The sequence below is a fragment of the Dromaius novaehollandiae genome, chromosome 1, assembly GCF_036370855.1.
Source record: "Dromaius novaehollandiae isolate bDroNov1 chromosome 1, bDroNov1.hap1, whole genome shotgun sequence".
Taxonomy (NCBI): Eukaryota; Metazoa; Chordata; class Aves; order Casuariiformes; family Dromaiidae; genus Dromaius; species Dromaius novaehollandiae.
The window spans coordinates 22086384-22108739 of record NC_088098.1 but is presented as its reverse complement, the minus strand read 5'-3'; the positions used below and the strand labels follow the sequence as shown (position 1 = coordinate 22108739).

Below are 22356 nucleotides of genomic sequence, written 5' to 3'. Positions count from 1 at the left end.
TCAAATACCTGTTTAATCCAACATTCTGTTTCTGGTAACATCAAGGAAAGAAAGTATCAAAAATTGTGTATTTTGTGTAAAGTGTAAAGTTTTTGTGTAAAGTGATACTCCCCTCAGGTGGACTCTACCAGTTTCTGGCAGTCTGCAGTATAAGACACACTGAATTGGAAATGGAATATGTATCTTTACGTTTAATAGGCTCCAGTAGAATTTTCTGCCATGCTGCTTTCTAATTGATTTTTGAATCTATTTATGTTTGGTCTTACCAATAACCTGCAGCAAAGAACCTCCACTGATTAATTATGTGTTGCATGAGAAATAACTATTTTTTTGCTTTAAAACTTCTATCTGATTATTTAATTTCATGTTATTAGTTCTTGTCTTAAGAGAAGGAATGAATAATCCTTCTTTCTTTACCTTTTCCATATCTGTGTCAATCTGTCATGCATTATACAAAGAGAGTTAACATTCTTCCAGGAGTCTTTTTCTGCTCTTCTCAAAATAAGCATTCCAGTTTCTCTAGTAAGAGTTCTTTTTTTCACCCTCTCTGGACTGATTATTCCTTATAAGATGTCTTTATGTCAGAAGTAAGCCTTTTCTCGCTTATCCAGACCCTTAGCTCTCTGCTTTTCTCCTGGTTGTCAGATTTTCTGGCTCTAGCTCTTCAATCCAGGCAGCTCTGTAAGCTCCCAGCTCTCCCATTCTGACTCCCCTTCTCATGTTTTTCTTTTCGCTTTCCAGAGTGCCTTAATCAAGCTGACTGAGAACAGCTTTCTCTGTCATGTGGCATTCACTAAAATGAATATAAATGCAGGACTGGGGCATTGATTTGTAGTACTGCCTCAAGTACTTGGTCCTGAAGGCAGGATTCTTCTCTCTCCTCCCCAAAGACCACATTTCAGACAGGAAAATTAAACACTATTTTTAGCTCCCAAATACATTCCTTTCTCCTCTTATAATCTAACATGAGGCATACCTTTGGTGGCAGCAACCCTGGCTTAGTCTTTGGTAGAAATAAATGTGAATTTGGGGGAAATGCCTACTTCTTTCAGGATCTTAGGACTCTGTTCTCCTGGAACAGCTTGTTTTAAAGGTTCACATTTGCCTCTCACAGTGATTTGATAAAAGCTGTTAGTAAATCATCTTTTCTGTTCCACTGAGAAGTCAATACTTGGGTTGGGAAACCATTCTTAGTTCAGTCCCACTCAAAGGCCTTAATTTAGAGGTTGATGAAGCCAATGAAAAGCTTGTCATTGACTCCAGTGATCTTTGGACTTGGTCTTAAGAGCAAGGATCTTCAGAGGAAAATTTGCTCATGGCCTTTTCTCCTTTTTTTCACGAGCCAAGATTTAAAATAAGACATTCAGGGACAACCACTGAGATGAATGGAAATTTGACCACTTAAACCTGAAATAAAATAAAGTATATCTTCCATGTAAATAAATTAAAACAGTATTAAGGAACAAGATTTGTTTGGCTGGAGCTGTTAAATAATCTTTCTTTAACATAGCTTATATAAAGAAAAAAATATGCTTAAGTGGGAAATTTACTGTATAAACTAGCTGAATAATGTCCTGGCTTCCCCCTTTATCAAGTGCTGTGTCAGAGGTTCGGAGAAATGGTAGGACATAATAGTAAATCAGAGGCTGGAATAAATAGATCTACCTGAAGCTTGTACTATAAACTTGTGATAAACTGCTGCACTGTTTTCTCTATGTTATATTCTGGAATCATTGTTTTTGATTATGGGTACATTTTTCTTGCATTATACATCTTACAACTTCTTCTATATACTGGAGAGACAGTGTGTAGGTCTGTCTATGCTAGCAGGCAATATAGGAGATAGTCCCATTGCAAAATATGTTTTTTTCTGTCCCTCTGCATGGAACCAGTTTGTATTCTTGCAGGCACCTTAGATATCTAAATACCTCCACACGTATAGTCAAAAAGATTTGTGTTTGTGTGCAAGTGGATGTTTCTGTATCTATGAACAACTACTTACACCCAAAAATACATGGACTTAGTGGAGAAATATCACCAAATATAGATCTACTGAGAAGATGAATGTACAAAAATGAATTGAAAATACAGAGCTTATGCTGAAAAAGTTGCCAGAGATTGATTGAGTTGATTCAAATGAAAACAGGCTCAGCTATTTTCAAAGAGAGGAGGCTACCTTAAGTCTTGCGTCCCTGTAGACCCAACCAGTCAGAAAGACAGTGACAATTCCAATTGCATAGCACAACAGTATGGAGAGGATATCCTCATTATTTGAAGAAGAATCACTTTTTGAAACTGAAGGTCATGCTTTGGTTTCCTCAGAAGTAAATATTGCCCTCAAATATGTTGTTGATAACTTTGCCATCTAGTTTTGAAGGATGCAACCAGGGACCAGCAAGGTCCTTTCAAAATGTATTCGTACAAATCCTGTAAAGTATGATGCACCAGATTCCAAAATGTAAATATCAGTATTACACTGAATTATTCAGTGGCTCCCATGGCCTTTCATCTTTCATCTTCTTGCTTCTTGAGGTGTCAAGTGGTATTACTGCTGTTAATTTCTTGCAATAGTATCTCATGGCTTTATAGTCACTGAAGGGACAGAGCAGTTTTAGCTTACAACTAATTTCACAATTTTTAGATGTCTACCTTTGGATGACATAAATCATGCTTTTCAGTGTCTGTATCCTGCAATGAAGTGTAGAAGGAATCTAGGCATGTAATTGGTGCATAGATATATGCCATGTAGTCGTCCAGGGTGGGATTCGTCTCCAGATTATGGCACCTAAATGTCTTCATGTGAGCTGTGCCTCTGAACTTCTATTACAATCAACAGAAAGCTAATCAATGCAGTCAATGAGTGTGGTTGTTTCAATTTTGCATTTATTCTCACCTCTAAAGTTAGTTAAGGAGAATCTTATTCTTTTGTCTTGTCATGAGGCAGGTTTGAGCTAGAAGGCAATCCCGGAAGGATTGCTACAGTTTGTTTTTGCTATAGTGAAATTCACTAACATCTTCTATAGAGTGTTAGAGTAGTGCAGTCCATGTACATGCTATGCCTGTTGCTCAACACACTCTGAACAGGCTTCTTAAAGCAACGGATAGCGATAGAAGGGACAGGGATACTGCTGGCTAAATCAATTCTATACCCTCTTTCAGGCAAAAATCCTCAGCCAGCCATTCGGCTAGCTGGCCTAGGCTGCCCCAGAATCTCCCCTCAGAAATTAATTTGCAGAAATCATGCCAGAGGAACATCTTCTCTAGGGAACTGCTACAGTAACTATAATATCCAGCCCTTTGGATGGCACACTCTTCTGCTGTCCTTGAGTGTCTGTGAGTCTGTGCATGAAAGTTGCAAATGGGAATTCTGTTGTCAGTTAAATTGTATCTTTTCTGTGTATTGAGCCTTAAATTAATGGTTTGGTGTATTTTTGAAGGAGTCAATGGAATCCATGTCACTGAGATCATAGGGCTTGTTTTAATGACTGCAGATTTTAGAAAGTGAATGTCAAAGTGGAAGGAGAAGCATTTTAAAATCAATATTGAGTTAGCCAAATAAATCATTTTTTTCAGTGGCTTACGCTAAAGCAAAAGTAGGTATCAGAGAGCTAAAAGTCAATGAGTTAGAGTTAATCCTAAGCATATTTATGTTTCTAGTTCATTCTGCCTTTAGAGAAAATGTGTGCTTGATCCATGTAATTTGGCTGCATTTACACATTTTCTAAAAGGCATTATATAAACATGTGCAACATACTGCTGACTGTATGCAGCCAGCATGTGGATGGACATTTTTAAACTCCTGAGAAGTTTTCTAATTCTGTATACAATGGTGTCATTGTACAATATATATGTGCATGTGTGCATTAAGTTTTACAGCCTACTAAAATTTAATCCCTTTTCCTCTACTCAAAAATTTGCCAGCCAGAGGTCAGCTTTCTCCCAGAGTAAATTCCTGTGATTCCCACCAGGTTTTTCCATTCTGCCTTCTTTTTGCTATTCAGTGCTTCTTTTAATCAGACACAGTCAATAATGAAATAGAACCTTACTGGAGCAGGTAGTCTGTTTTCTTTGAAGGTGAGAGAACAAACATCAGTAGTGATCATATGAAGTAATTTTTACCTCAGTGAGTTTAATATTTTGCAGTTGAACGCAGATATTTATAAGTCTTTGTTGAGCGCTTTTTTAGGAGAACCTGAAGTTCCTGCAGTTTTTCGTACTTTATCACCCTAAATACATATACTGTAATTTTTTTCCCCATCAGTTGCTGAGAATCCTTTAGAATCCTTTAGAATCCTTTGGAGTCAAACTTAATCTGAACTGGTTTGAACAGAATTTTTTTCATGAATTGGAATCAAACCTGGACTATTTATTTTTCTGATTTCTTTATTGGTCCTGAACTAAACTGACTAAATATTTATTTTCAGTCATTGGCTTAGAATAACCATTGTCCTAAAACCTGACATCTTCTATTGAGGACCTGCTGAACACTTGATTTTTTCTAATCTGCCTAAGGAGAGCATTATCTATAATGCAGTTCCTGGGAGAAGCCAGCATTATTTTTATGCCCTTTCTGTTGGGAACAGTTTACTGTTATAGCCAACAACATGCTCTGAGTGCCAATAGGGCCAATGAGCCTGTCTTCCTAATGTATCTGTTGTGTTGCATGTGTTCAGGAATTTATTTAGTTAGGGAAGGAAAAGGGCTAACGAGGCTTTTATCTGCCTATCTTGTCCTTCCTCCCAATAATCTCCATCTCTCCTTATAAAATTCTGCAGCTACTTATGTTCCCCATGCAGAGAAGCAACACATCTTCCCCGTTAGCTCCTCAGTTCCCACTGCTAGATTTAGGAAATTAGAGAAAAGCTGCAAGCTCGTGTAGGAGGAATGTCAGTGATGTCCAGGATCTGACTGAGAAGCTTCATCTTCTTAATCTTTGTGCTATTCTGTGGGAGAAGCACAGCTTTGGTGATGTTAGTTTTGGGGAAGCTCATACTCCCTCTCAACAATGAAATGTGTGTGATATGAGGATATGCATAATCTCTTTCTACACAGCAGTTCTGGGGCTCTTTTACCCTGGAGATTCATGGAATTGCAGTACGAGTAGAAAGTGTTCTATGGCATAAAAATACAGTGTGATATAATTAAAAATTGCAACATAATGCAAATATCCAAAGGGCAGAGTTGAGGTTATATGCGCAATTGTTACTTTGTAATTTCTTGGCAATCAAAGTTTAATTTTATAACCATAGTAATAGATAGGTTTGTTGTTTTTCTTTCCTATTGGAGTTTCAAACAGCTTTGTCAGAAGCACAGAAAGGAGTTCCAGGCATTGCAGCCTTCAGCCCACATCTGTGCATGTGGCACATTTCTTTTAGTTAGTAAAGCTTGGGAAGGAAACTACTTGTTAGAATAAAACAAGCAGTGATAAGAACAGGAATACAGCCAGAGCAACTTTCTACCTACCAGTTATTTACCAGCACAAGAGAATGGAGTTACTGGCACTGAAGAGAGCAAAAAGCAGAGGATCAGCTCCTGTTTGCTTCATTTGCCATAGCTGGCTATAGACAGTGGTATAGTGTCATTTGAAAAGGGTTTAGAGTGGAAAATGCTTATTGCTTTGACTGCGATATGCTGCCTGAAAAAAGCTTAAAACCATTCATCCATGCCAGTGTGGACAAGTATGGTTGGCAGTATTTGTGCTCCCAAGGGGAAGCTCCCACACTGTCTAGAAAATTCTTTGGACTCTACTGTACAGTAATATGTTATAAGGAGATCTGGTGCCAGCATAGTCAATGCATAATGCTGTGCATCCAAAATACCACGTTAAATCTGCTAAAAGCCAAGCTTTGTTAATCCATCTGCAGTGAATACCTGATCATGACTGGGGAATCAAAGGCAAGTAGAGAGAGCAGTCTCCTGTGGTGCTGCCTGCACGCTTCAGCCGTGTTACTCTAGCAGGACAAGTAGGACTGGATGGTGACAGAACATACATAATGACTTTTCTAAGTCAATTTAGTAGAGTATTTCATGGAAATAATGAGAAATTCCTTTTTTCTTTTCTCAGTAGCAGTACAAAGTGTCTTCTGTGCGTACCGTATGTGCTTTATCTCTGAAGACAGTACTTTTACACAATGTAGATATATCTGTTTGGTAATATAGTATTCCTAAACTATCTAATAGTTTTATATAGTTTAGAAATTAAGCAGTTCTGTGATGTGTGATAACTATAATGGAAATATGGTTCAAATGCAGCCCATTTCTCTTATTAGCACAAATTAGTAATGCAACAAAACTGCCTGTATGCCACTTCTCACTGCAGCTCTGTGTTGCTCCAGTTCTGCTTCACTGTATCTCTATCTGCAGTGATGCAAAGGGTGAATTTGTATGACTGATGAAAGCAGCTGAGACAACAGTATTATGCAGGCCTGTGAGTATGTCACTGGGAGGATTCCTATAGCTGAAATCCTTAACGTATGCAAGATTCCCATCAAAACATAGGCTGTGGTGGCTGATCATTTTTTCAGCATAATCTTTCTTATACATTCTGTTTAAAGCTTGTTAACTGGAGATAAGAATTTGTAGTCAGAGTTCAAATGTGATAACACTTGGCACAGTATGTTAGCTGTGCGTGCTGTTACCATGAAGTTCTGCTGCTGGAGAAATTAAGTGTTGCAGTTTCTGTTGCCCAGAACCAGTTGATAGCAAAACGTAAGCTTAGACTGTGCATCAGTGATATTTTTAAAGCCATTACTACAAAGTTTATTTATGATATACTTATTTATAAACAAAAAGTCATTCTGTACTAGAATGCCCAGTGGAGCTTTTAATGCTACTTTTCATTACTGTGGAAATAAGTAACAACTAAAGCTGATGTTCTGAAGCAAGCTTTTTAATGCATTATCTTAAGCATTGGTTTAGTGTAAATGTGTAAAATATGTGTAAACTTTTTCACAGCTGCAAAGATTTTTTGAGGTGTTCTTCAAAAGCAGTTCTCCCCAACAAGCCTTTAACAACATGAAGGAAGCTATAAGCAAACTCCTGCTGATAACTGAGGTCTTCAGTGAATCATCTGCCTCAGGACCAAACTCTTTCAATCAGTAAGTACCTTGCACTGATCATTACTCTGCTTTTGTCAAGACAGCTCCTTAGAACAGAATGAAAAAATTGTAGAAGATACATGTCCTGAAATAACAAAGCCCCCTCTATTTCATACTTCTGTTGTGAGGACATGTGCTGTATTTAGGGAGTAAAACTCTCTAACATCTAGTGTTTCTGATGTGAAAGGGTTATGATGTGTCCCAGTTATGTGTTTCAGGCAGCACAAATGAACAGAAATCACTCACAAGTGGGCTAGTACAAACATATAAACACTGTATTTCACTTCAGTGAGTCCTCTGTCATATGTCAGCTGGTTAAAGTCAGAGTAGCCGCAGCCTGCTTTCATCTGGCTGGAGCAGGGAATCTGAAAAACAGACAGTTGTGAAATACTTGGTAAAATGTACCTTATGAAATATACCTAGGCAGCAATGTTCACTTTTATGTGAGTGTTAAATCTTTGTGATCACTTCTATTAGGGTGTTCAAATTACTATACATAGATCAACATTTATATGTACTATGTTTATTAATTAAAATTAATATTTGTTCTATATATGTTATATCACATCTCTGACATTTTTACGGTAAATAGCAAATATGTTACTATTTATTATGTCTTATAAAGTTTTATATATTTTATAAAGCTATTTGAGAACCCAGCTATTTTAGTATCCATAATATAAAGCTCATTATTTGGCTTATGCAGGTTGGGAATAAAGCTTACACTGTGCGTGAAGAGGGTGAAAAGGAAGTGAAGAGTGTAACAGGAGTAGAGCTGTTTTGACCATGGTCCAAAATCCAGTATTTGTTTAACAACAGGATGGGTGTCTCTTAAGTATGTAGCCCCAAGATTTGCTTGGAGTTCATGACCCAGGCCTTCAAATGTCCCCACAATTGTGGCACAGATTCTTGGGTTCCATAAGTCCACAGTTTTGCTTGTTAGACATCGACTACCCTCCAGATGTCTCCAAAGCATTTGTGGAACTTCATTCTCATCAAAAGGCATTTCCTCATCTAGTGTAGTTCTCCTCCCTCACTGCTTTAGAAGTCGACCATATAAAGAGTCTATAGCACTTTTTTCATCAGCCCACAACATGATTCTCCCTCTATTTTAGGTTTCTGGTTCTTCCTAGAAATCCTATTTAGACTATGTTGCTTGCTTTCTCTGGACATTCATGTATATTTTCAGTCATTGTAGCATATATTTCACAATAGTAACTAACCTCACTGAGTCTGATTCCTGTTATACTGTATTTCAGATGCAGCCAATGTTTTCAAATGCTAACCTTTGATATTAGATTCAACACCTCCATATACCCAGTAGTTCTTGAGGTAAGTGAATTCCACTACCTTTCTTACAGAATTTTTTGTCTCCAGGAGATGTTAAAAGTTTACCAAACAAAAGGAGGAGGATATTGCTTGACCCAAAAAACTTACACCAAAGAGAACACAGCAGGGAACTCTCTTTGATAGCTGCCCTCAAATCTCTCAGAAATGTCCAAATGCATTAATATTAATTATACATGAAAGTGGAGAGTTGCTGTGGGAGAAAGGTTGTTAATGGACAGAGTTGCTGTAATGAAGCTCACCACATTCAAATGTGTGAACCTTTCAGTTTTAGTATTACAGGACTGCCACCCTATTCGCCTCATCTGAACATCAGCTAAACAATATTGATAGGAAGCATTGCATGCTAGGAAAGTTAAGTATTAACTGTGCCAGAACACAGCTGAAGTGAAGAAGTTAAAATACCACAAATACCTTTTACTAAAAGTTAAAGGACTCCATGCTGTACTTCTGTGCTGTACTTCTTCAGTCCATGAAGTGCTTTGACCTCCACTGTGCTGCTTTTTTTTCTGGACTGTTCTTGAAACCCTCTAAACCAGAGAGAGGGCAACTGTGGCATAAACTTACTGTGCCATGTTTGTACCACTCCTGTCTCAGGAATAGCCCAGTGAGCTGCAACAGTTGTATTGCTTTTCAGCTAGCTGCTTTTCATTAGTCTTTATATATACATAATAAATGTATAATAAAATATGCATATAATATCTTTGTCCACATTTATCATACACAAAAGTTAAAAAAAGTTATACATAACTATATCCGGTGAAATTATAGGAGACTTTTAAAAGTAATCTTCAGTTAAAATCTGTTCAAGTTGCTAATAACAACAGTGCAGTCAGTCTCTTCAGTGCTTCACAAAACCAAGGCCTTTAAATGCACAGGAGAAATGGACTCAGGAACCATGAAGATGATATCCTTAATTAGTCTGAAACAGTGTTTTTTAGCTAGTATAAGAAATATGATGTATCATCCCAATTTTGGAGTGTTTATGAAAATTAACTGTAGATTGTAAATAATTCTTTTCTTCCATGAGTTGCTTAAAACTATAAATACAAAGCAGAATCTTTTGGTAGAACTATCATATTTACCTGCCTGCACAGTTGTCTCAACTGTCAATCATAATACATAAATGTACAGTAAATCAGTAGTGTTCAATAGTTTCCTATGAAATAATAAATACTTACTCTAATAATAATAACTATAAATAATAATTCTAATCATTGTTAATTGCTAAGCATTTATTGACATTTTACATTGAATAGTATACCCTAGAAGCTGAAGTATGCGTACATCCCATATGACTTAAAGTTGCATTTGTGTTTATGTGAAAACACTAATTTATTCATATTCTCTAAATATAAGTTTGTTCTTTGTGTTTATATGTTGTAAAAATGATATCTTCATCAGTAATAACTCCTAAATATCTGAGTTTTGTAAGGGATATGTTAATATTTGAGCTGATATTTTAATTTTTTAATTAATTTTCAAATCAAACACACTTAAGAATAGCTATCTTAAATAAGAATGCAATATTGCACTCTATCCACTGGAGGCCAGCAAACATTATGGTGTGTAGTTGTTATAGAAAATGTGGTTACACATTTGCTATATTACAATCCTGTCTCATTTGTGTTGTTATGACTTTTTTGTATAAATACTTCCAGTTTGGCATATATAGTTATGGAAAGACTGGACTTGATAATACATACTCTAAATTCCTACATTGTTTTCCACTAGGTGCATGATAACTTTGATTTTGAAGATGAAGATGAGTTGAATATTCAGGACCAAACTTTCAGAGAATTTCTTTTTGAAGATACTTTTAAATTTCTTTTATCTAATGAAACCTCAACTTCCAGTTTCATAGAAGCTTTACAAAACATATATGGATCAACTGCGAGCAAGGTAGTTAGTTACACCTTTTTCTTATTATTAATTATTTTAATATATTTCTTTCTGAATGGTATCTCATTATGAAATTACCGGTGCCAATTTACAGAATGAAATATTTATTTAATCACAATGCTTTGTTTTTGAATTCTGGGGAAATCATGAGAAAAAATTATATTGGCCAATGGAATTTTCCTAAGCAAAAAATTCACTCTCAAAGTATGTCGTTCCCCAAACTACAGCACTTAAAGCTGTATGTAAAGCTTTAACAAAACCATTTCCCTGCCTGGATAATTTATTTTTGAAATGATCTATTTTACTATGCAGGTTTGTGTGTTTTTATAAACCTAGAATAGATTAGCTGAAACAAGTATATACACAAGCATTAGAATTAAATTTGGTTTCTTACAGCATTGTATCTCATTTTGACTGCAAGATTCAATTACAAGTTTTTCCCATTTATAGGCTCCTTATAGTGTCTGCATTACTTGTGAAGTGTGTTTCTGACAAGCTGGGAGCTGCCTTAGCAGCTTTTCTCTCAATCTGGGCACTGGTAGGGGGCATTTCTGAAGAGCCTCCCATCTTCAGTGCTTATAGGGGTAAAATCATCTGTGAGACCACTACCTCTCTGTCAAATACAAATAAAACAGGCTCATGGGTTCTAAATTTACAGCAAGATAAAGTGGGAAGCCACAGGTGTATACACAGATACAATATGATCACCTAAGTCTTGTTTCCTTAGGATACCAGACCGTGTTTGAAACTGTCCACTTCACTTTCTATATTTTGTACACTCTCTTCCCATGGTAATTCTAACATGTCAGGTTCTTTTCTACACAAAACTAATGCAAAGTCTACTTTACTGTAGACTGTGAAATGGGAAGACTTATGAAGGAGCTCATTTGTCATGAATTTGGACGAGGTTAGACCAAGTTGAGAGATGCTGTAGCTTGTTCCTTTGATCACCAAAAGGAGTGGGGCTAATGAAAGCACATTGCTTTCTAAGTGTTTTCATGAGCAAATGTTGCCCTTTCCTTCGTAGGATGGAACTTACCAGAAAGAAGATGAACAATGTTTATCTTTAGAAGAAATAAATTCAATTAATAGTTTTGTAAAAGAGCTGAAGAATCTTGGACAATTTGAGCTGGTAAAATAAACAATTTTGTTATATTTCATACATATTTAATGCAAATCTGTTAAGATTTCTCCTTGATTGCCTTTCTCTGCTGTCACTGGGACATGCATCAAGCTGGATGGACAGGGAAGCTTGGAGGTGGAGGCTCTGCTAGTTTTATTTTGGAGTGTTTATGAAAATAAAAGTAAAAGAGATAAAGAAATAAAATAGAGAATTGGAATTGAGGATACATCAGAAAGGACAGCTAAAGCAGAAAGGGAGACTAGAAAACAGAAGAAAGGAAAAGAAGGAAAATTATGAAAACCGTTTAGTGAGCTGGTGAGAGAGGATAATGACAGTGAAGCAAAGCAGGTGTAAGTGGAAGGACTGGAGAGAATTTGCTATTGAGATCATGACCAGAGAAAAAAATGGTATAAATGAAAAGGCGGCAAAGAAGCAGACAGAATATGTTATATGCCTTCTCCTTCACACTGAAGTGAACTGACTTCATTTCTGGAGAAAAATGAAGATTGAGGAATAAAAGCCAGTGCCCATGAATAGACATTGCAGTTAATGAGGGAAATTGCTGTGAACTGAGGAGTACTGGGGAAAAGAAAGATCAGCAACCAGATCTGTTGTTCAGAAAGTCTTCATGTTATCAGGATTTCTTCTAGGCCTCCTGGAATGAGCATTAAGTCTGGAGATTGATGAGCAAATATGTGAAGGGGGCTAAAAGGGCAAAGAAGTTACTGGAAGACAGGAGAACAGTGTGCAGGAGTAGAGCATCTAGGCCAGTGGGAGAGCATGGGAACAGGGAGCTCTAAAGAACTCTGCTGTCACAGGTAAGTGCAAATACAAAAGGAGCTGGCTGCAGAGAAGAACATGCTGATATTAAGAGTCAGAAAGGAAGGGCTGGGTTTGTAGTGTCTGTAGGGATACTTTTTTTAGAGAGAAATAGTTGTCTAGGTCTGAAAATCTAGAGGCTTTGGAAGGATAAGAGGTCAGACTTCCACCTCAGTACCAATAAGCCTGATTTGCAAGGATAGGCAAGACAGTTATTTTCTAGACATGTAGAAAGAACATTAATATAAGCATGTAGCATATAGATGCATAATAATATTTCTATATGTTAGATGCATTCGCTTCTTATTCTTTCTCATTTCTTTGGAAAAAGAATATTATCACTCACAGTCCCTAATCAATATGTCCCTTCTCAGCTTTTCCCATCTGCTGCACCCAGAATTCAAACTTTGCTGCAGGACCTTTATCGCATGGTAGACCCAATGAGGCGTCTTGGTTCAGTCTTGACTGTACATTGGTTGCTTTCCAGTTTACTTGAAAAGTTCCAGTTCATGACAAAAGAGTCACATACAAATCTCACAGAATGGTAAGATGGCTATTATATAATATGCATATTTTATCAACAGATATAAATTGGAATAGCTCCAGTGAGTGCCATGAAACTTAATCCTTTAGTAGATGTAGACAGATTTACAGCACTTAGGATGAAGGTCCATCATCCCATCATGGAGCACTGCCAGCCATTCTGCTGTTAAGGTTCCAGCTAGATTTCCATAGAGGACACAGTTTTCCCCTTTGTTTCTCTAACACAAAGTATTCTGTGTTAAAGAATTAATCTGAGCTACAGTAAAAACATTTCTAAGAAATACAAAGTGAATTAGGTAGATTGTTCCTGAATAACTGTGATTAGGAATGTTTACCAGACAAATTTAACCAGGTGATTTTTTCCTAACAAAACTAGGAGTGTTTACCAGAGTTAAGACTGTCTTTTAATTTATTCACCAATTAAAGGCAAAACTGAACAAAGAAGCTAAAATTTCAGGTGAAGATTTTTCTAAAAGAGATTAATATTTTTGAGTTGCTTTAAACTGTCCATGTCCAACAAGAGACAATTCAAAGGGCATCCATACTCTAAGAACCTCATTTTAGCTCTATTTTGAAACTGAAAAATATTGTAATGACAGGCTGGATCTATTGAGCTTTTCACAAGAGATTTTAACTTTTGTAAGGAGGGAGGGAGAAAGCAAAGACGGGAGGAAGAATAAGAGGGAGGAAAGGAAGGAGTTAGGAATGAAGGGAGGGAGGGAGAATGGTTGTGATATACTATACTGATATCGAGAGGTATCGATGGCGAGACTCCTTGGATGCCTAAGCAGAATAGGATCAGCCCCGTCGCAAAAGCTAAAATGCCCGTTGCGATTGACAGCTGTGTTTTTCATGGTAATTATTTCCTGGCTAAAGACATTTCATGCACATGTATGCCATACTTCTTTTCCAAATACAGGTGTATGTTATATTCTTTAGGCAAACAAGGGCTCAGGAACAGTGTCGTATTAGAAAATATGTGTGCTCCATTCCACTGAGTCTCAAGTTAGATGCGCAAACAAAATTATTGTGTCCGTTTTGCTTGGAGAATGCTGTAGTCAATACATAAGGTGAATGTAAGACTTCTTTAGTTTTAATTTCATTTCTCAATGAATTTGCCTGTAGCTTTCAGCAAATCAGTCACCTGTATGTTTGTTTGCCTAGCTATAAAGTGGAGATTATACTTTACCATTGTGCTAGGTAACTGTTTATTAGCGTTTTGAAAATACACAGTTCCATGAATGTGTGAGGTATTATTGTTGTTACTGCTGGCCACTCCATGAAAAGTAACTCTAAGATACAGCTGCTTGCATTCATGAATAAGCCCTTGCCCTCTTGCCAAAATATTTAGCTTTGCATATCAAAGCATACCAAGCTTTAGCAGCTTTCTGTTCTAATCTAAGCTGTGCCACTGACTCACTTTGAGCAAGCCCCTTGGCTTCATTTTTTTTCTTCAAGTTGAACATAACTGTATATGTAGAAAAATATAAAAGTACCATGACCCTACTGCAGGGCATAGGCCAGTCTTCTAGTCTGCATTGTATTTTTCTGCAATGGCTAAGCTAATAAAGCTGTTCTGTTCCTGTGTTTTGACATGACTAAATCACAAGCTCCCACCCTGATAGTTACATGTGTGTGATGATGATGCTTGTGTCAGATAATTATGCATGTAATTATACGTAACTGCAAGGAAGGAAGAGGTGAATAAATCTTGCTCCTTGAATAACTATGGTAAGCATTGTCTTTGAGCTTTGATTAGTCTGTCTTGAGATTCACAGTGTGGATGAGTTTGAGTACCAGGACACTTTGCCTGAGTTTCTTCAGTTTAAGGCCAAGTTGTTTGGCTGTTTTTTTTCAACTTTTCTTATTTCATTGACTATGCAAAATTGATATTTCCATTTACAAAATCTGGTGATTTGCATAGCTGACTGTTCAACCAGACAAGCAAGGATACTTATGGCAAAAACAATGACTTTTGGCTTAGGTTTTGTACATTTATACAATTCACTGATCATGAATCCAAGGATGGAGACACGATTTAAAGAAGTTTCCTGGCCTGCCTTTCTCAACCTATTTCGTCTACTTTACTACTATTGAAACCTTCAGTGACTTTAGTAAACTCTCTGAATTCCTTCCACAGGAGAAGCAAGAAGAGTTCTAGAAACTCATCTCAAACTATAGTGAAATGGTTAAAGACCAGGTGAGAATGACTGTCTCATAGGTATTGATGTGACAAAGTTCCTTGAGAGTGATGAGGAGATATTACCTAACATGCACACTGAAATCAATTTTATGTTGTTCGTGCACTGTTTTTGAGCTCTAAGTAGTTTCAACTTGTGATATGACTAAGAGGTATATGATTACTGTCTGTCAGAATATGGGCTATGAGGTACATACAAACAAGCACATACAAACAAGTATGTTTGACTGTGTCAGACAGGAGAGCAGCTTGAGAGAATCAGAATTGTGAGGAAGACTAACTCTTCTGTATTTGCATAAGAAACAAGCCCAAGCAGGTCAATAAAGCTGTAAATGCCTTTATGAGATCAACTGATATATGTGGAAAAAAAATTGTGAGCTTCTTTAGATCTAAATAGAAGCAGCCACCCTCAAACTGAGTTTAGACTGGGAATAATTGCTTGGATTTTAACTTGGTCATGCTCATCACATGGGCAGTTTGAGAAACAAGTGTGTTTGGGACTATGGGGAAGAAGAGGATGACAGCAAGGAAGTCTGAGATAAGATCACTAATCTGCAAAGGGAAAGAGAGAGAGAGAGTTGATAGTAAGTGCCAGGAAATGAATCCCACTCTTGAATCTGCAATTTTGTAGTTGTCCTTTGAGGATTAGCACAAGATACTTCATTCAAGTGAACCAAATGTCCTCGTGGAAACTCTGTGTCTGAAATCAAAGTCTGCATCGCATAGAATTTATAGAGTTGATTAAAAAAGGAAAAAATCACTAGTGATTGTGTCTCACAAAATGACCTCCTGTGGCCACCCACGACTGACATACATCTATCAGATGCCCTAAACATGTCTGTTTTTTTCCTATTGATATGATTCGTTCTTATGAAAGATATTATCTGTCTCTACACATCTTTCATGGCTTACATCTTTAGATCATCAGGGCTACATTAGTATTGCTGCTGTCAGTCCTTTAGCTTTCTCTTTAGTTGAATCACAGAGAGTCCTAAAGGGCAGGTTCACTGTCAATAGACTGTGTGGCACACAATATGGATTTCTCAAAAGGTGAATTTACAAACATGCACCCACCCAGAGTACCTGTAATACAGTGAAGTTCATTAGAACTAATTGCAAAGTGTGTAGGCAATGTGCTCTTCTACACTTGATAGCTCCTACAAGATACTGACTAAGGTAAAATAAGGGGCCACTCGTAGGTGAATGTCCCTTGAATAACAACGTCTGGAGGAAAGGGTTCTGCAGAGTCAGGAGTCTCAGCCACTCTCTGCCTGAGGAGGAGCTTCATAACTGAATCGTTCCTCAGTCCTGTTGACTGAAAGGAACTTGGATAAAAGAAAACTTGATGGTGCTAACTGTTAAAAAGTTAAGTCTTCAGTAGAGATGAATACATTCATTTGATTATCTTCCTGTAATACTGTTTCTAAATATTACGTTTTGATACCCTGATATATTTAGGTAGATTAGAGCACAATCTCTTTGCAGAGTTGACATACACAGGTCACACAGTTCGTTTAGGAACTGGGGTCCTTGCAGTGGTGGTGGCGGCTACCACACTCCTGTGGTGTCCTTCAGCTAAAACAAAGTCTGGAGTTTTCTAGAGTTGATGTATCTTCTTTTCACCTTACAGCAGAGTTTGGGACTGGGCAGTATGAAAAGGAGCACCAGGAGGAAAAAATATATTTGACAGGTGTTAGCCATTAACTCCTTGGCAAGCAGAAAGAGGGATGTCAAATGACTTATAACTTGGAAAACAAACTTTCTAATAGTTTGGTAAGCACCTCCTTTGAAGGAGGTCATGAATGTGCATGAAATTAGGGTGGTGTCTAGACAGTGCAAGCTCAGAACTTCATGTTCATGCACACACCAACACACACTGATCTGCCAAGAGCCAGCTGCTTCTTTGCTGTCTTGGTAAGATAACCCAGAAATCACAGTTTTAGTTTAAGACAGTTTACATTTTACCATGATTTACTTTACTGTTCCTTTCAGCAGCTGCTATTGGAACATTAGTGATGGCTGATTGCATAGAACAATATTGCCATCTCCCTCTCCTGTTGCAGAGAGTGACCTTGTGTCTTTCAAAATGCTACCTGGATGGACAGCAGGCATCTGGGAGGAAGCTGCTTTATGAGGACTTCCACAGGAAACACTGGGAAGAAACCTGTGAAAAGTTAATAAGAAATGCTACTGGACCTCTGAAACAGTCTTATCAGCCAGAGGTCCGGTACATGAATTGGAGAGAAGCCTTCCTTATGCTATGCTCCCAAAATGCTTTTTGATTAAGTATAAGAAAAATCTGCTGATTTAGCAAACTGGGAGTCATGAACATGTTAATGAATAGTTGCAGTTGGCTTGTTCTTCTTTTTTCACTGAGGATACATGTTCTGGATATGCATTCTTTATTCTATACACTTGGGATATATAGTCTGGATGTTAATCACATGATTGGTTTTCAATTAGTAAACACACAGAAATATGTAGGTGAAATAATATATATGGCTGGTTTGTTCCTTTATATAAAGTCATGCAAACCTCCGTACAGGTATTCACCATGACACAGGCCTTCATTTATCTTTCAGACCTTTTAACAAAATCTAACTTTAACCTTGAATATATATAAAAAAGAAGCATACAAACAGGTAAGAGAGAGGATATAGATTATTTTATTCTTGGCTATATTGGTTGTCACTTTCCCTACAATTCAAATGTTTTTTGAAATTTAATTCTGCATTTCTTTTTGTTGTTGTTGTTATATCCTACTGTTTATTATAGAACATATGGTTTCTGTCACATTCATTCAGGAAATACTAATGCTGGGAACAGGAATCCAAAAGGTTTGTCTTTCCATGGAGAATATTAAAATACCATGTGCCATGGGTTGCCAAATAGAAAGTTTTGATAAGTTTTCTATGGATTCTATTCCTTTCATTTATGTAGAATATGTCTGCTATTGAATTGACAGGAATTCTTCTCCAGAAAATGAGAATATTAAGCGGAGTGCTCCTTTCAACTTAAGGAAGAATCAGGAAGGTAAGGGATCAGAGTGAGATTGTTTATATACTATATATGTTTCCTATTTTTACTATTCCTGCTAACTTTAGATTACATTATTTTCCTAATTTTTTCATTCCATCTGGAAGATCTTGGCTTTTTACTACATGTAAAATAGATCAATTTCTTCCTTCTCTGTGTAAGTTGTTCTGCTGAGCTCAAGAGCAGTATTCATGATCCAAAATTAAGGAACTCACATTGAAAAGAATAGAAGCACACTGTATGTTTTTATAATTACACAATGAGAACTCCTTTTCCTATAGGATGGTGAGTCGGGCCTAGAGCAGAAAATTATTAATTGTTTCTGTTTATCTTTTAGCATTGCATTATTCCAGCAATACTAGAGAAAGACGATGCAGTTATGGTAAGTAAAGGTCTTTCTAGACCATCAAGGGGAAAGAGAAGAGATTACTTTAACAAATTTCTTGGTTTTTTTCTGCATAAATTTTTAGTGACTGGATTGTCTGTGGGCTGTTACATAAAAAAAGGATTTTTAAGTACCAAGAATGTTTGTGAATCACTCCATATTAAGACTATTATGTGAAGTAACCCTCAAGCACAAAAGTTAGGCATTGTCATGTGTGCATATTACTGTGTATATTCCAACACTCATTGATTCCTCACTTCACTTCAGTAGGCTTTTGCCCAGTTGATTTTCCAAGAACTTAGCAGATATTTGTTTTTATGGAATAGCCTTTAAACTTGACTTGCATGAAGCCCTGCATTGGACCAGAGTCTTCAGCTCCAAAATGGAGTTTTAAAGAGGTGCTTAAGAGATGAAGAGTTCCTTTGCTAAAATGTTCATTTGCATGCCTAATATTAAAGCAGTGCTGCTGTCTTTAGTGGGAACAGTGCTTTTTGCTGCCTTCCTCATTGATAACAAGGAGTTACAGACGTGCAGTAATTGCTGTGTAGAGGAAAGGCTCTTCTACCCATTTAGCCTCATTTTCTCTCTGTTACTGAACCTAGAGTTCCTCCAGGAACTCCTCTGGGTCAGTCAGACGCCAGAAATGTTCCTGGGTTGGCTGACTGACATTACAATTCTGATTGTATACTATTTTTTTTTGAAAATTCCTTAACTGGTTTCATTTTTAAGCTACTAGTGAGGCAAGTGAAAGCTTCTAGGTTAGGCATATAGGATCTGGGGAACTGTTTGTACTCACAGTTTAATACTAGCAAGTATTAACTTTCTATCTGTCAACTTGTGAGCAAGTGATTCTCTTGCAAAGCTAGGGCAAATTCTGCTCTTATGCTGGAATAATTTCCTTTACATTTTAATTTATGCAAGAGAGTACTGAAAATGCCCCTGTTGCGTTTCTCTAGGTTAATATTCACTCAGATAGATAGAAAAGGCCCACACAGAACTACATGCATTTTGACCCTTTGACCTTTATGACCCCTTTAAGACACATTTTAAGCCACAAGATTTGTTCAGATATTTTATTGAAAGAGTTTCCTGGCTGGAGTATTTTCTGAAGGACCCAGTTTTAAACACATACTAGAGAAAGTAGTATATGTAGAAAGTAAATTTTGAATGTGTAATTGTACAGTAAATCTGATTCCAATAGGCTGGATTAAAATATTTGTCATAAGTGAGTTGCCAGCAAATAATTATTCTCAGGAGTCATTTGGCAAACACTACAAAATAAAGGGTACATTTGAGCAAATAGGATCTGATTGTGGAGACTTCATACACAGAGAAGTACCTGGAATTTGTTGAATTAGGAATTTTAATAAATCATTCTTCCAACTGTACTACAAATGACCCCATGGGTCTAGCTATCTCCATGTGACTTGTTCTTATGAGCAGCGAGAACACGTCTAACATATTTTGCTTTTTCTTGGCAATTACACATGTACATAAACCCTGTACACAGGCTGGTACCTAAGTAGGTTATGAATTTTGTCCATACTCTTCTTTAAGTTTCAGTTAACCAGATGGAGACAGGATTTCCCAGACCTAATCCTTGCATTTTCAAAGGCTTACTCAGACTTTGAGTTTTGTACTCTGACTACAGTCACTGGGCACTGAACAATTAAAATCCCTCCAGGTCTGAAAATTTCTCTCAAGTGCCAATATAGTCTCCATAAAGACCTTGCAACAGGAGTATTAGTCTCAGGGTGACTGGACATTTACAAATCTTGCCACTGTACATATTATCAATCTGCCAGAAGTTGCATGTTACTTTTAAATGTTCATACATTTCACAGTTTTTTCTTTGATGCCTTCTTGGAACAGATAAAGATACCCTATCTCATATCAGGCAGATCTTCACCAGTCCACAGCTGGACTTGAATCCTCAATTTAACCCAAGGATCAAGGAATATTACACAGAAGTCCCATTTGATGTGGTAACAGTGAAGATTGGAGCAGAACCCTCTAACTGTCAGTGCCAGGTGCACCTTGATGAGAAGAAAGGACCAAGGTATGAGGGACAAAATATGCATCTAAAAAAGGTATAGTTAACTTTGGAAATATATCAGAATATTTCAGAATTGTTTTGTGTTTCTAAACACACAGAATACCTATAGATTAAAATTGTCACAGGCTCACTCAACATGCAAAAAAATTCTATTTGTCAGTGTCCTGAAAGCAAAGACAATTTGTTGTAAAACCATAGCTAGACTGTGTCTTAGAGAATGCACAGTTGCTAGCATCTCATCTAGCTTTTCTAGTCACTCAGGTTCAAAGCCGTGTGGGAATAGGCTGTGACTACACTGAACACAGTAGGGCACAAATGAATTTGGGCTTTCACATCCAGGCCTTCATTTTGCACTGTGGCCTAAGCTACTGCCCTGCTGAGCTTGCTGTCTCAGCCACCAGTCTGCTTACATGGATCAGAGAAGGGGAGCTGGGATCAAAAGAAGAAATAAGTTCATGTATACACCTACAAAATGGTCTCTTTTTATCAGCATCATAGTATAAGGGAGTGTCATCTGCAAGAGTCTCAGCTTATTCTATCTTTTAGAGAAGTATAAAGCTGAAGGATAGGCAAGAGAACAAAGTCACCAGTAAAATGTCTAGGGCTCCAGTTGTACAGCTCTGCTTTACACGATATGCAGGGCTGTGTCTCACTGGCCCCAGCTGTTCTGGTAGATAAAACAGAGCAAGGACATAGGTTTGAGCACTGTCCCACAATCGTCTATGCTGTTTTATTGCTACCATGATCCTGTCACAATATTGGCTTTTCAAACCAGCTCGCTCACAGACAACAGCATGTGCCAGACTGTTCTCAGGAGGCATTTTGGGCATGACCACCCTGTTTCTGGATGTTGAGAGGGAGAGAAAATGTTTATTTCAGAACCACAGAACAGTCTCTGGCCCTATTTCATTAGTAGCCATTAGGAAGTGGATTAAAGATTTCCCTGCTGACCACTGGCGATTTAAAAGGGGAGTGGGGACAGTGATTCTCTTGGGGGGAAGCTTCCTTAATTGTTATAGAGCTAGAGTTCCTTGATGGCACAAAGGGCCTATACAACACACCATCTTTTGCCGCAATATGAAGCAGATGCTTTGACTTAGAATGCCTGCCAGTAATCAATCAATAGTTATTAATGATCTAATGGCTAATATACTTCCTGGAGTTTCAGTGAGAAATTATTCCTGATTTATCGTTTAACATTATAAAATAATAGAATGATTTATTATTATTGACTAATCATTTATAAAAAAGCTCCCACAAAATTCTGCCACTTAACTTGCTAACAGACATTACAGCCAAGACAGACACATGCAATAAAATGAAAGTCTGCAAAAAACTTAGAGAGTTCTTCCTCCTAAAAGAAAACCAGAGTTACAATACACCTTTTTCACTGAAAAGTAAAAGCTTTGGGTGTTCAGGTTCTGTGTTTTTCAGCCTTTTTCATTTTACTGTAAAAGGAAAAAAAGCCCACTCCAACTTTTCTCTTTTCTGTCATGCTGAGCAGTTTGTCTGAGACTCAGTCATGCTTGGCTAGTGAACAATTTCAAGGGCTAGCTGACACTTCTAAACTCATTTGTTTTCCTGCTGACTTCACCATGGACTTGAACCTGCCAGGAATTATTGTCCCTAGTGGCTTCATTTGCAGGTTTCCTGTCAGAATTGTTGCTACTGCCTACTGAAGATGTTTTTTACTAAATTTCACAGTCAGTATTTTGTCTTCCTGTGAGAATTTTAAATTGTCTTTACAAGTCATATTTTACCCTGTTTTACATCTAAAATATATGTATTCTGTAAGAGAAAGAAAACGTTAGAAATAGAAGCCTCAAAGATCACGGTAAAGTTTAGCAG

The 22356-nt window shown here is 37.2% G+C and overlaps 1 protein-coding gene across 2 annotated transcripts in view; it reads left to right on the top strand.

Annotated features, from left to right (window-relative positions):
• Positions 1 to 22356, top strand: part of CPED1 (cadherin like and PC-esterase domain containing 1) — a 153016-nt gene that overhangs the window by 55985 nt on the left and 74675 nt on the right. For both annotated transcript variants that reach the window (XM_026113527.2, XM_026113529.2), the window contains exons 8-16: positions 6955 to 7097; positions 8357 to 8429; positions 10179 to 10346; positions 11374 to 11478; positions 12663 to 12832; positions 14972 to 15031; positions 17997 to 18064; positions 18405 to 18449; positions 20325 to 20511. In XM_026113527.2, the coding sequence (XP_025969312.2) occupies positions 6955 to 7097; positions 8357 to 8429; positions 10179 to 10346; positions 11374 to 11478; positions 12663 to 12832; positions 14972 to 15031; positions 17997 to 18064; positions 18405 to 18449; positions 20325 to 20511 (1019 nt within the window). The remainder of the gene's footprint in view (positions 1 to 6954; positions 7098 to 8356; positions 8430 to 10178; positions 10347 to 11373; positions 11479 to 12662; positions 12833 to 14971; positions 15032 to 17996; positions 18065 to 18404; positions 18450 to 20324; positions 20512 to 22356) is intronic.